Here is a 13,469-nt window from a genome sequence, read left to right as displayed (position 1 = left end):
TCTATAGATTCGACTCCAGAACAAGTCAAACTCGAAGCATGCAATGCAAGGAACAAGATAAATGCGATACACAAAATACAATTTGCACCGATTGTTATATTTCTATTATGAAAGTATAAACTTCAATATAAGATGCATTATTATGCAAAGATAAAAGATAAACATTTTTACCAATTTATCTAATTTATTTCCTTCACTGTTTCACATGATCAAAAGAAAAGTGAATGAAAAACCTAGTTCAAGATTAAATAACGGAATAAAAACATATATTTGACATGTAAAGAGAGTATGTGTAACATTGATATATCATTTTGAAATAATAGTAATAAATAATCTTACATACCAAAACTCACGAGTTTAATGAGAGAAGTACATGGCACAGAAGTGCTGAATTTTTTTCAAGTAGTTCTCGGTCTATAAAATATACTTCAATCCTGGATAAACTCAGTTGTAATGCAACGAGATTCAGCCATTTATGGAAGCGCTAGCAGTACAAGACTATTTGATGAAACATCCACTGTCTGAATTAAGCCCAAAAGAGGGTAAGTCTTAAAAGACAAAATGCGGCAGTGGAAGTCATTAAACATCATCTTACTTTTTCTCCCATTCCCATTCTCATGTGAAACGTGCTTTTCCGGAATCTCCATTCCAGAATAAACAGGAGGCGGGTGTGGGAAAAAATAGTCAACTTCTCAACGCTACATTTGAAACACCCATCTGGCATGTGGCGTAAGTTAATTTTCACACATGATCTGGAAGTCCGTCAAAATGATCCAGATCAATTAATGATTAATCAATTATTTAGGACACTACACGCCATAACTCATTTTCTACAAGTTCGGGAAGGTCAAGAGTTGTGATACAATAGAAGCAATGGGAGCAGAAAATGTGTATTCATACACTATAGTTAGGATTTGTCCGCTTCAGAACGTCCCTCGAGCAGCTTACTTACATCATATCGCAACATATCTACATATTCCTGCACAACGAACAATCTTTTTTTTTTAAGCCGGGCATAAATCATCGAGAATTTAGAAGAAATTATTTGTATATTTAGGCAGTGCAACAACCAACTTTCCGCTCGCAAAGAACACACAACATAAAGGACTACTTACCCTGGCAAGACTCTCATTGTGGCATAACTCATCCAGAAGATCATTAGAAACGCTTCCCAAGCCAGATAGCTGGACAGCATTTTCAGCTACAGCACCGAAAATATCTACAGAAGGACTCAAATGCTCAATCCTCTCAGCCAGTGGTTGAAGGTCGAGCTGGAGAACAAAAAGAAATTGTCACAATAGGAGTACAACTATAGCATTTCAGCTTAGCAAACAAATTATTAATATTGCTAGGCATTCCCAAAAGAGTTTATTCTAAGAAGCAATCTATGTCCACTTACAAAGCTAGTTTGGGGTGATGTTCAGATCATTTAACTACATAATAATAAAGTTGCTAAAAAACAGCAAAAGGGCTTTGATTTACATCCCACCCCTTCCTAGCCTTAGTTTTTGGTCCTAAATCTCAGATAATTGGGTCATCCTGGCTGGCCCAGCTGCAAAAGTCATTTTGTTCCATCTTTACAATAGAAATAGTGTAGGATACCTTCCACTCATACAGAAGTGAACTAGGAATAACTGCTGACGATGCAAAAGCAGTAGGTTTAACAAAACAAAAAATATACCTCCCACTCATGGATTGTTAAGGTTCTTTGCCCGGGAGCAGGGGTAAGCATAGAACTAGTTCATGAGAACATAAAACACCATATCTCACACAAATATACCAAGTTTTATAAGAAAGGCTACAAACAGCAATTAAAGCTGAAAATTTCATGAAATAAAAATCATGAGGAAGTTTGTTTTTTGACAGTAAATACAACAAAAGAGAATTGGGAATTTAAAATGTACGACAAGTGTAGTAAAGAAGAGCACATTCAAAAGTAATGGACAACACATAATTAGAAAGAGGAAGAAAATTGGCCTTCCTTAAAAGGCCAAAAAAGCATGCTGTGCCCAAATTATTTTAACCATAATTCCCTTATTTTGCAGCTTCATTGTTGATAGCTGCTTTTTTAAAAGAATGCAGCTAAAAATCTCTTTTGCCAATTTTTGAAGGGATATAAGTAAGGTTCAACATCCCATAATTCCCTTAATATGCAGCTCCATTGTTAACGACTACATTTTTAAGACACTGCAGCCAAAAGTCTCTTTTGGGGATGTCTTTGAAGGGACGAGTAAGGTCCAATAGTCCTAGTAGGACCTAGAACTACCACTCACCAAGACGTGCGAATCCCACTATAGGAAAAAGTAAACTACTAAATTATGCTGACAGCACAAATCATAAAAGAAAAAATCCAAAACATGTAAATATTACACCCCCCTGTAATATTACACCGTCGTGTAAACCAATAACAATAGAAGAGGACTTCCATCTAGTGCCAAAACATGTAAGATCTAAAAAATTCAAAGAAATTACTAAACACGGAGGTGCAGTAATACAGCCAGTGAATTTCTGTTACCAAATGGATACAAACCTGTAAACTAGGATTATCAGAATATTCATCTCTGTTAACCGTTCCATCTTGGTGGAGTGCACCAGGTTCTGCTTCTTCAATAGAGAACAGTGAGGAAGGATTTGCCCCACCAAGAGCTCGAGATACAATGGGCATCATCTGTTGAAACATCCTTGAAATGTCAATACCACCACCCTGCCCTCTTTCTGCTCCAGCAAACATATTCCCCACATCCTGACTGCCAACCTGTTGGACAATTTGGTTGACTGTATTCATCAGCTGTGGGCTCTGTGTGAACTGCTGCAACATATTTCTCAAACCATCAGGTGAGTCAACTCCAGTTTGCTGTGAAACCCCTTCCAACAAACCATTCAAAGCAGGACTTTGTAAAGCCTGAGACATTAAACCAGCCACATCAATGGGACGATCACTGGAGGGCAAGGGTCGCTGGGATGGACCATTAACATTTCTTGAATTCAATGCAGATCCATGACTTGCGAGAGTTTGTAGTATATGTTGACCATCTGTTCTGGTTTGCTTTTTATCGACAGAAGAACTGGAAGATCCATCATCAGCAACTTTACTCACAGGAGGTTGAGGTCTGTTTCGCTTCTGTTTTGGCATGCAAATTTCCGAAGGGTAATTCAAGAATATAGTCATGGATGCAATAATCATCAGGAAGATCAGAGATATATAGAATTCCAAAATTATAGCAAACAAATCAATTTGCGTAGCATGGCACAACAATTGGGAAATTCAGGCTTCTTATGCACAAAACCATAACCAATAAGTTTACCTTACGCTCTAAGCCACCCATACCCAATCCTAGAGGAGCAGACTTGGCAGGTTCAGTTACATCTTGTTCGTCACTGACAGCTGAAACGCCACCATCTTTTTCTGGTTTAACAATAGTTTCTCCACTAGAACAACTTTGTAAATCTTGTTTGGAAGAAGAAATAAATTCGTCAACTAAAACATCTCTCTCAGCATTACCAGAGGTTTGAACTGCCTCAGTTTGGAGCTGGAGGTGAGAGGTAAACATCAGTCAACTAAAAGCTACTCATGTAGGAGACAGATGAATCACCAGGGATGTGCAAAAGTACTTTCTGTACCTCACTTTCAGACGAACTGCCAACTAAGGAAGCACTGGAAGCCCCAAAGAAATTCGCTTCCATGGTATCTTGCTGTGCATTTAGTGTAGAAGGTCTTGATTCAGATCCAGAAGATGAGTCCCTGCTGATTGATTCAATTTCACCTGGCCGGATGCAAATAAATGTTTTGAAATTAAACACTAATCTAATCTATGAAAAGACTACATATAGTGAAACCAAAAATGGTAATCACCTGATGGAGCTGTGTTATCTCCTTGCATACTGCCAACAACATTCATAAGACGAGCATTAATTTCAGCTAAAGCAGACGACAATGAAGCTGAATCAGGTGGCTGTGAAGAAGAAACACTGAACCCAGTTTGCGTGCTACTAGAGACTCCAACACTAGGAGGGTGTGATGGGATAGTTGCGGCTATAACATTTCTAACAGGTAATTGCCGTGTTGAACTTGAACCACCAGAACCAGGCTCATTATGCTGTTCACTTCGGGTCCCTTCCCCATTATTTGGTCTAGAACCAATTGCTGAAACAATGGGAATAGAGGTACCTGGTATGAAGAAAAATTGATAAAAGTTGAATATTTCATGGGTTGAAATACAATTAGTTTTTGTTTACCAGCATGTATATGAATGTTCACGTTCCTAGGAGCACTTCCAATACCAATGGTACCCAAAGTTCCAGGAGTTGAGGAGGGAAGTGGGCCACCAAAGAGGGAGCTTGTCTGAAGTGGAAAAGGCTGAAAATAGCAGAACTTCGTTAGGACTAGAAATAGCAAATGTAGACAATAAAAATACAGAGATAGAAACGTGATCACAAAAAAGCAAGGTGGATTTTGGTAATTTGAACTGCTATAAGCACACATAATTACCCACCCCAAGTGAACCACAACTGGATTGCACAAAGTTTAAATTCAGATAACTGAAATTCCAACATCACAAGGAGTTGGGGAGACAGAAAATGCTTCTGCAGTTAACCCACATGGTCTTGTTGGTCTCTGATTAATCAAACTTGGTTGCTAAAGTAGTGCCTTTTAATTAAGTTTGTCAGCAAAAGCAAAGAAGCATTGGAGGAACCATTTGCTAGGTATCTAATATAAAAAAACCTTTCAATCTTGTTGGTTCATGAAACAGCATCAGAGCCTTTATCATCAAGCGGACAAGAGTTGATACTTCCTAATTATAAAAGTTAAATTTCAACTACAAGTTCAGTGAACATTCCCATTATCCACCCTTCAAGCACAAACAAAAGATTCTTTAGAGTGAGGACTCATGAAATGTAATATAAAACCTTTACCGTGCTTTCACCTAATAGCTAAGGCATTTGGCATTAATGAATCAACATTAGCTCTGTGTCCCCTGCTTGATTTTTTATTTTTTTTATCATCCATGTCCTCTGCTTGATTATTTATCAACATGCTTAGATAAATAATTTAGTCTGTTAGACTGAACTGTCACCTGTTAGTATGGCAACTTAGTGTTTGAATGATTCTATATCTAGTTTTTCTTACGATAGGTAGTCTTCAACCATTGCTACTACTTCCATTCCCATTTATAAGAAAAAAAGAGCCAATTTCCTAAGAGCAATGAATATGGTTAAGTTAGTGATTTTTAAATAATGATAGCATAACTAATAGTTTCATTCCAAAACTATCCTTACAATAGTGTCTCGTAAATACATTTTTTTATAATTCTAGGGTATATCAGTAATTTAACAAGGAATACGTTTGAAACTAGGTCAATGTTTCTTACAAAAAGAATCAAGAAAAGTTACTTTTTTGTTTTCTATAAATGGGAACAAAGGCAGTATTTCTTATGAGGGAAGTTAACATCAGTTATTTTTGTAACATTGTAATTAGTTTGCAGTTGAAAAAAATAAAGGATGTTTTGAAAGTATTTTGACAATGTTACCGTGGATAATACTACACTAGTAGTAGCATATTTAGAAGAGAGAAACCAAGAAGGGATACCACAAATTTCGTGTTGTGTATATAAGATTATACTTATATAAGGGAGGAGAGCTACAATAATAAGAAACAAAATCAATATATGATAATGAAAATAATTTGGTAAGATATTTTACTATATAATCATATCACATCTTCGAACGTAATGTAACCAAATCATATCTCTACCATGATCATATTGTATCTCTAATACTTTCTCTCGAATTGGAGCATACGAGATACCTTTGTTACAAATGTCATCAACACAAGGCTGTTTGCGAGACTTAGTCAACATGTCAACCAACTGGTTTTTGTAACTTTAATAATGACAAAATAAATGTTTTCTGGACACAAACTTCTCTGTCAAATTGAGAATAAATATTCAATATGCTTCATCTTTTTAAATCGCATCTTTAACACTTCCCTCGAAATGGAGCATATTTATCACGAATTAAACTTGTTAAAAATGGTCAGAGGACCCAACAGCTGCCAGAGAGCAAAAGTGAACAAAGGACATAACAGTTATCGGAAAAACAAAAAATGCTCATAGGACACCGTGGCTGCCATAAAGCAACAATAATCAAAGGAAATGACAGTAGCCGAAAATAAAAAAATGCTCCAAGGACACGACAGCTGTTGAAAAGCAAATATTGAAGGATACAACGGTTGTCAGAAAGAAAAAGTGCTTAGAGGACAAGGCTGCTGCTAGAAAGCAAAAATGTTCAGAGTGTTTGGCAATTATGGGGAGCAAAACTGTTCAGAAGGCACGGTAATTGTTGAAGAGCAAGACTGACCATCACAGTGGCGGTGGTCTCTGGGCAGAAGAAGCTCGCCATAAAAAGTTGAACAGTATGATTGACTGAAGAAAGCTCACCAGTAAACTAGTGCCAGTTCAGCCAGAAAATGTTTGTCAGGAAGTTGCTGATGAATAACAGTGACGCCTGTGGTGAACAGTACATTTGGCATGAACAGTGGCAGTAGGGAATAATCAGAAATAGGAAAACATACATGGTTTCGATGAAAATTTCACCAAGTTTTTATCAGCCCACAGGGAAAGTACATAACAGTTTTTCTTTGTCGTTGGGCTCAATACTATCTAAGAAACCATAATTAAATCTCTTTCAACCTTACAAACCCAACTTGTTTATGATATGAGATTTACACATACTTATATACTATAATTTGACCATATCTAAAGTTCATGTAAGATCCCCAATCAAACGCATGAATTAAAAAGAGATAGAAAAGAATTTTTTTTATTGAATAGGAAGAAAAGAACAAGAATAGGAGAGAAAACTCTCATCTAAAATTTTTTCTTTATACAAAGAGACAATCCTCAATTTACAATGATAACCCATCTTAATCTCTCCCATCCTTTTTCTCCTACTTATACTTAACAAACCCCTCTAACTAAATCATTAATAATCTAAATATCTTCTTATCTTCTCAACCACATTTTTTTAATTTAGCAAACAGCACATGGCAGAGGAAAGACTAAAGAGAAAGAATGAAGTAAGCAAAGGTTTTGGGTTGAACCCTAGATTCTTTACACTGGTGAGGAAGAGAAAAGATGGTATAGGGAATGGAAATGGAATCTCTCTAAAACTCCATCTCATGAATCTCGGAATAAAAATCAAAAACAACTATTCGGTGAAACTTGTCAACCAAATAAAATAAACTAATTTAATTTTATACTAAAAGTTTAATTTTTAAAATTCCAATATGCATAATCCAAGTTAGCTTTATTTGAATACACACTTTAGTTATCCAAAGAAGCTGTTGACATCACTTTGGTCTGCCAAAGAAAGTTGACATCTTAAAACCTCAATCATGGAAAGTGACAACAAAATCATCCTTCTATACAGACACCACAGGAACACCATTGATTGGGCTTCTAATTTTTGAACCAAAATCAGGCAAACTAAAATTAAGTATCAACAAGGTATAGTTTATTAAGGATCAATCAACTTAACCAAATCATCAGCCAGTACTTAAATAATTAAACTTGGCATGAGGCCTCACCATGAATAAACTTAGAATAGATCAAAATAGCTGACAAACCTGCGCCATTATAGGATTTGGCCCTGATGGAGAAATGTAAACAGCTGGTCCAGCATTAACAACTGATTCTACCTGAAGTTTGAAAGTAGTCATGAATGAATGACACGTTGACACAATAAAGTAAACCAGATCACTTAAGAAAATAACGAAAACATACAGAAGATTGTCCCATACGCAGTGTCAGCATTGTTCGGCCAAGTTCAAGTAGAAGTGCACCCAAATGCTGCATAGCAAGTCCTATTTGCGCTGACTCTGACTGTATTTGACCTCTTATACGTGGATCAGCAGAAGCTCTTTCTCTTTCCAAGCGTCCTGCAATATGCTAGAGTCGCACATTACAAGTAAAACATAATCAGATAAGATAAATGAAGATAGTAAGACACGTTCACACAAACAAAACCTTAAATGAAATAGGCACTTCATGATAACAACATTTCAGGGTTAAACAGAAGTAAGATTTTCGTATCATTACATCTGCTAATATGGTTATGGACAAGGATGGACAGTAAGATATCAGCAGTCTTGAGGTTTTATAAGTATGAAATAAATACATGTCTCAAACGTGAGTGCATGTTTCGATAACTGTTGGAAAGAGCAAACCTTCTAAAAATATGTTAACACCAAAAGATATAGAGGATATCCTTCAAAAGTACTTTCAGCACCCTCCAACAGAAAACATCGATAATCCAAACACAGCTTGAGTTGTCTTAAAATTAAATCTCAAACTGATTTGAGTTTGACTACATATCCTAGATATATTAACCGGGTTAAAAAGGTCAAATGACATTGCAGAATGAGATGTGTGTGTGGACATCCCTAAACTGATCAATTCACAAGATACTTCAAATTGCATGTCTTGGCACAGTTCACCGAGACAAATCCTGCTAAAATTGGTAAGTGCTCCAACATCAAAATAAAGGCTTATTTGGAATCAACAAGTTTATTGAAACCCTACACTAGGATGAGTTACCGATTATTTTCAGTCACATAAATAAATAAAAAATCACCATCAGCCTTTGAAATGAGCATACTCAACATGGTAGTCATTCTAACAACATCTAATTTGCTCCAGAGACAAATACATGGTGCACTCATGCTTTCAAGGTATTACTGATTAAAAGAATCATGCAGTTTTTATTTTACACAAAATTTAAACTTAATGTTGAAAATCTATAACGTACAAGTCTTAGACTTTCAGCAAACATCTAATACTTGCAGATAATAGAAAATGTATTTACTATTAGGGGAAAACAAATATTTGTAAATGGGACGTGTTCATTACAGATAGTGCAGCAACAGTTTGACCACCAAGTAATCTCTCTGCACGACGCAAGACAGTACTTAATGCTTCAATAGTCGGCATCCCTTGCGCATTAGAAGGCAATTCCACTCTCTGATCTCCAGGGTTAGCTGACGAAAAATTTGACTGATAACCTGCATAAGCATTAAGCAATTATAAATATTTTAATTTCATTTAAATTAAAAATAAAAGAGCAACAATCTTAACATCATTACCATTTTGTGTCAGTGTCTGTTCCATGCGATTCATAAACTCGATCAGTGTGTTCAATGAATCAGGAATTGGCTGAAATGGAGAAAGAAAAAAAAGTTAAATAACATGAAGAATGTATTAAATTTCCACAAGAAAAATTTGAGTGCCAAAAGAGAGGTCTTGTTCCCACTGCATTGAGAGATGGGAGGGGTATGGATCCTGCTGCCACAGGAATCTGAACATGAGATACAGATATTGGACCATGAAATGTCTGTCCAGATGGTGCCTGGTTTCCTGCTGGGTTTTGATTTCCAGCACGCATTCCTTCAGTTTCATTGCCTGGTTGAGCCTGATACACACACCAACCTAGTTTAAAGGATATATATTGCATAATGCAGGTAGGAAAAGCAACATTTAGAGACTTCAAAGTGTATCAGTACAAATCTGTGTTCTGTATCAATTTTATTCACAAACTAAACTGATAATAACACATAAGAGGGCTTAATAATACCATGTTGTTAATATTGAAAGGAAAAACAAATATATATCCGCTGAACCAGAAATATAAAGACTCCAAATTACGATAAATAAACATTCACTGGGTACTTTTTTTATCAGACATTCATGAGGAACTTGAGATTTGACACTATTGGGACAATGGATAAACACTTTTATTCTATAAAACACAAGTCACCTGATATAAAAACCACATGATATTGCTTCATGATTCGAGAAAATAAGATTGAACAAGTCAAGCAAAATTAAATATGCAAAGTTGCAAGAAGAACTCAAATATGAAGGAGAAATCAGACAATACATGGATAAAACTAACTCAGTCACTCATGATTAAGAAAATTAATCATATGAATACAATACCCCAGGAAATCATACAAATGATAGAAAATAAAACAATGCATGATCATCTATTCAAGCAAAAATGGTACTAACAGAAGAAGTTTGCACAGCATTAGGACCGTTTACTGTACTTTGGCCTCCGTTTCCAATAGAATTTAAAACATGCCCAATAACCTGAAAAAAAAACAAAACAGTATGTAATTTCTCTTAGGCAACATCAAAGCAAATCATTATTTCCAATACCTACCTGGAAACTGAATAGAATGCAAGTCTATGAACTACTTAAGATAAACACAAAGAATACGATAACAAACCCGAGTGATGTCATGAACAATTCCTTCACCCTGTTCCCCCACGTTAAATGTCCCAAGAACAACACTGTGTGAAATTTGCCCAAGACGGTTACGAGGAGGCCCTGAGCCCACATCATTTCCTTCCAAACAACGAAATTTATCACTGGCATAGTACAATACTACAGCAGATGTCCAATAATGTCTTAAAACCTGAAGATAAAAAACATAAAAGGACCAACCTGAATTTAAACCTTGGTTACTACTTGTACCAGTGGGCTCATCAGCACTCGTACCAGAAGCCTGTGGCTGATTTGGTTGTCTTTCAACTAAATGCAATGTATGCCCATTCTCAACATCTTAAATGGTTAAGGATTTGATTATAAAACAGGGATGAGTATCACGGTTTGATTTCAAAATACTAACTCATTTCACCATATAATTAAAAAATTCTGCTATAGGGGTCACAGAATTTCCTTCTGTCAAGCAATCCCAATTTCCAAAGCCAAACTAATAAGGGTGCTGAAAAGAAAAGAAAAAGAAAAGACAGGGAACATATATGATGCGTTTACTTCATGATGAAACAAAATATTTTAAAACTGAGAAAAATCCAGGTCAGTTAAGCTTGAAGTTGTCAGTAAAAAAAATGCAATTTGAAGGATACGATACTCAGAAAGAACATGTTCATCCTTTAAGACTTTTCCTCTAAATATCAATCGTTGCTGACTAACTGGAACACCAATTTCATTTGCAATTTTCTCTTTGAACAACGGAACAGGCATCTGAAATGATTTTGGAACCAGTTTGAGGGTTATGCACGAAGCTATTGATCTTTACCTCAATAGGACTCAAAAAAGCAAAAGAATAACAGGATTGAATATTATAGCTTACATTTTTGTTCACTTGAAAACTGTAGATGCGGGAATCTAGAGTTTTGATATTGAGCTGAACAGTTGAATCTGAACACTCTGCTGAAATATTTCCAGTACTGGAGCTTTCATTGGAGAACTGACCCGCCATCTGTCGGTTCAGCTGCAAATGTGTTGGACCAAGGAAGTCGACAGAACTAACCCAGACAAAAAGATACCAAAGTAGCTGCAACTCAAAACAATGCAGATGATGGGCATGTTAATCACCCAAAGAGTGAAAAAGATTCATCGATGCATAAATAAGCAACAGGAAAGCGCAGCAAAAATCGCAAAAAGAACACACTATGTTTGTATGGCCGGTAATGCTAAAACACATCAGTGTGCAAAAAATATGCAATATAAAACCCAGTAAACCTCCATATTCAGACATTAAACCAAACTATCAAAAAAACCCAGCAGATAGCAAGTTATCTCATAAATTCCAATATAAAATGTGAATATAGTCATCAAGAACCTCGATGTCATTGGACACATCAATTAGGTTTTCGGGAACGAACAGATGTCGATGATACATTTCTCAATCATAAAAACAACTAGCAACCATCAAAATAATGTTGTATGATGCCCATGCAATCACGCGTGAATTTGGCTATGCTCACATCCAATAAAAATACACGCAGAGCAACACAGCCAAAAAACGTATTCAAGATTCGCTAAAGTAATTAGGTATATAAAATATTGGCGAGGTTTTGATAGCCCATTTCAATAGGGGGGAAAAATAAAATATGAAAAGAATTTGACAGATGAATCGGAAATTTCTGAATTTTTTTCTTCAAAAAGAAAAAGTAGAATCGATAAATAAATTAGAAACAGTATATTAAAGTGCGATTGAAGGTTGCGAGAGATTTTAGCAGAGGAAGGTTGTACCCAGGTTGAGTAGAGGAAGTTGGCGCGGCTAAAGTAAAGAGGCGCAAGAAGTGAGAGAGAAAGAAATATAAGAGATCTGCGTTTGGAAGATTCTAGAGAGCTTAGGAGGAAAATAAAAGGAAGAATAAGTGCTCACCGTGAGAGTCACCGGAGATGGATTGCAGGCTTATGATCTTTCCAGAAGGTGATGATGATGATGATGACGACGACGATGACGATGCTACTACTGCTAGGTGCTTCTGCTTCCTAATCTCCTATATAATTCTTATTAATGTTATACATGCCTTGGTTCCAAAGTTTTCATTTCCCTGCAAAGACTTCAAGAATACCAACTGGTCGTCTACAAGTTCTTTTGGACTGGGCTGGCTGCCTTTCCCAGCCCATTCTGGCCCAATTGCTTGCCTTTCATCTATGGCCAGACTTTAAAGGAATTAAATAAAAAAAAACAATTTGAAAACCATATTTTACGTAATTTTAAAAGTATATCTTCAATAGAGAAAATATTTTATTGTAAAATAATATCAATAATTAAAACTGAACGAATTCGAGTAAATAAAAAGAATATAAGTTTATGAAAGTTTGAGTGTAATGAAAATATAAATTATAGTTTCAAACTAAACTCTCAACATTCAACAAAGAAAAAACCTGTTTATATAACTTTTTCCATTTGAAATTAATTTAAATAATTAATTGAATTGTTTTTATGAAAATACATCAAAACAAAGTTTATCCATTTTTATATTTTGTTAATAAAATTTTGATCAGGCAAATGAGTCACGTAAAGCGAATCGTAATGTAAAATACTTCAATTACGAAGTTTTTAAATGTAAAATATTTACTTAATTGAAATTACAGTTCGAACGAAATTTTTAAAAGCAATGATAAAAATATCATCCTTTAGTCTCGAATTTCAAAATATTAGCTGAGAAAATCAACACAAGGTAAATAACACAGTAAATAATAAGGAACATTTCTGAAAATAAAAAATAGCAGCTAAATAAATATAAGGAACTTAAAGAACATAAACCGTTTATATAAATTGATAAATAAATAGGGATATAAACATAAATTCTTCTATTAACTTTTCCATTTTAATATTACAGAATTGTTGACATTTTATATATATAGTGTTTTGCACATCTCAAATACAACATTCTACCCTTATAAACTAAGTTAAATTATTATCGATTTATGATGCGTTCACATGTCATGTTTTCTTTATATTGAAAACTTTCATAAAAAACACTAGTAAATAATGTTATTATTTTAGGTAATTTCTCATATCTATTTTTAACTTAAACTTATCATGACATAATTGATTGAAAAAAAAATTAAAAATACATTGTCATGTAAAGGTGGGAAAATGATGTATTAAGATAACTAGAATTGAAAAGAGATATCGAACATGTTGA

At 35.1% G+C, this 13,469-nt stretch overlaps 1 protein-coding gene across 3 annotated transcripts; it reads right to left on the bottom strand.

Moving 5' to 3' along the window:
* Positions 1-269: 269 nt before the first annotated feature.
* LOC106764589 (large proline-rich protein BAG6) lies at positions 270-12,374 on the bottom strand. Of its 3 annotated transcripts, none has more exons than XM_014648867.2 (18): positions 12,194-12,374; positions 11,153-11,356; positions 10,926-11,043; positions 10,504-10,620; positions 10,286-10,404; positions 10,065-10,145; positions 9,307-9,465; positions 9,140-9,209; positions 8,907-9,058; positions 7,782-7,946; positions 7,625-7,696; positions 4,237-4,357; positions 3,854-4,168; positions 3,622-3,764; positions 3,306-3,530; positions 2,531-3,121; positions 1,116-1,271; positions 270-979 (listed from the first exon to the last, which is right to left on the bottom strand). In XM_014648867.2, exons 2-18 carry the CDS (start codon positions 11,279-11,281, stop codon positions 908-910), a joined length of 2,805 nt encoding a protein of 934 aa, XP_014504353.1. In that variant the 5' UTR covers positions 11,282-11,356; positions 12,194-12,374; the 3' UTR covers positions 270-907. The 3 variants fall into 3 exon arrangements, with proteins under 3 accessions (XP_014504353.1, XP_014504354.1, XP_022638321.1); XM_014648868.2 differs by having other exon boundaries at positions 3,854-4,144; XM_022782600.1 differs by lacking the exon at positions 12,194-12,374 and adding an exon at positions 12,058-12,156.
* Positions 12,375-13,469: the final 1,095 nt, after the last annotated feature.

This window comes from Vigna radiata, chromosome 6 (genome assembly GCF_000741045.1).
Source record: "Vigna radiata var. radiata cultivar VC1973A chromosome 6, Vradiata_ver6, whole genome shotgun sequence".
NCBI classification, from domain to species: Eukaryota; Viridiplantae; Streptophyta; class Magnoliopsida; order Fabales; family Fabaceae; genus Vigna; species Vigna radiata.
This window is presented reverse-complemented; position numbering and strand designations above follow the sequence as displayed.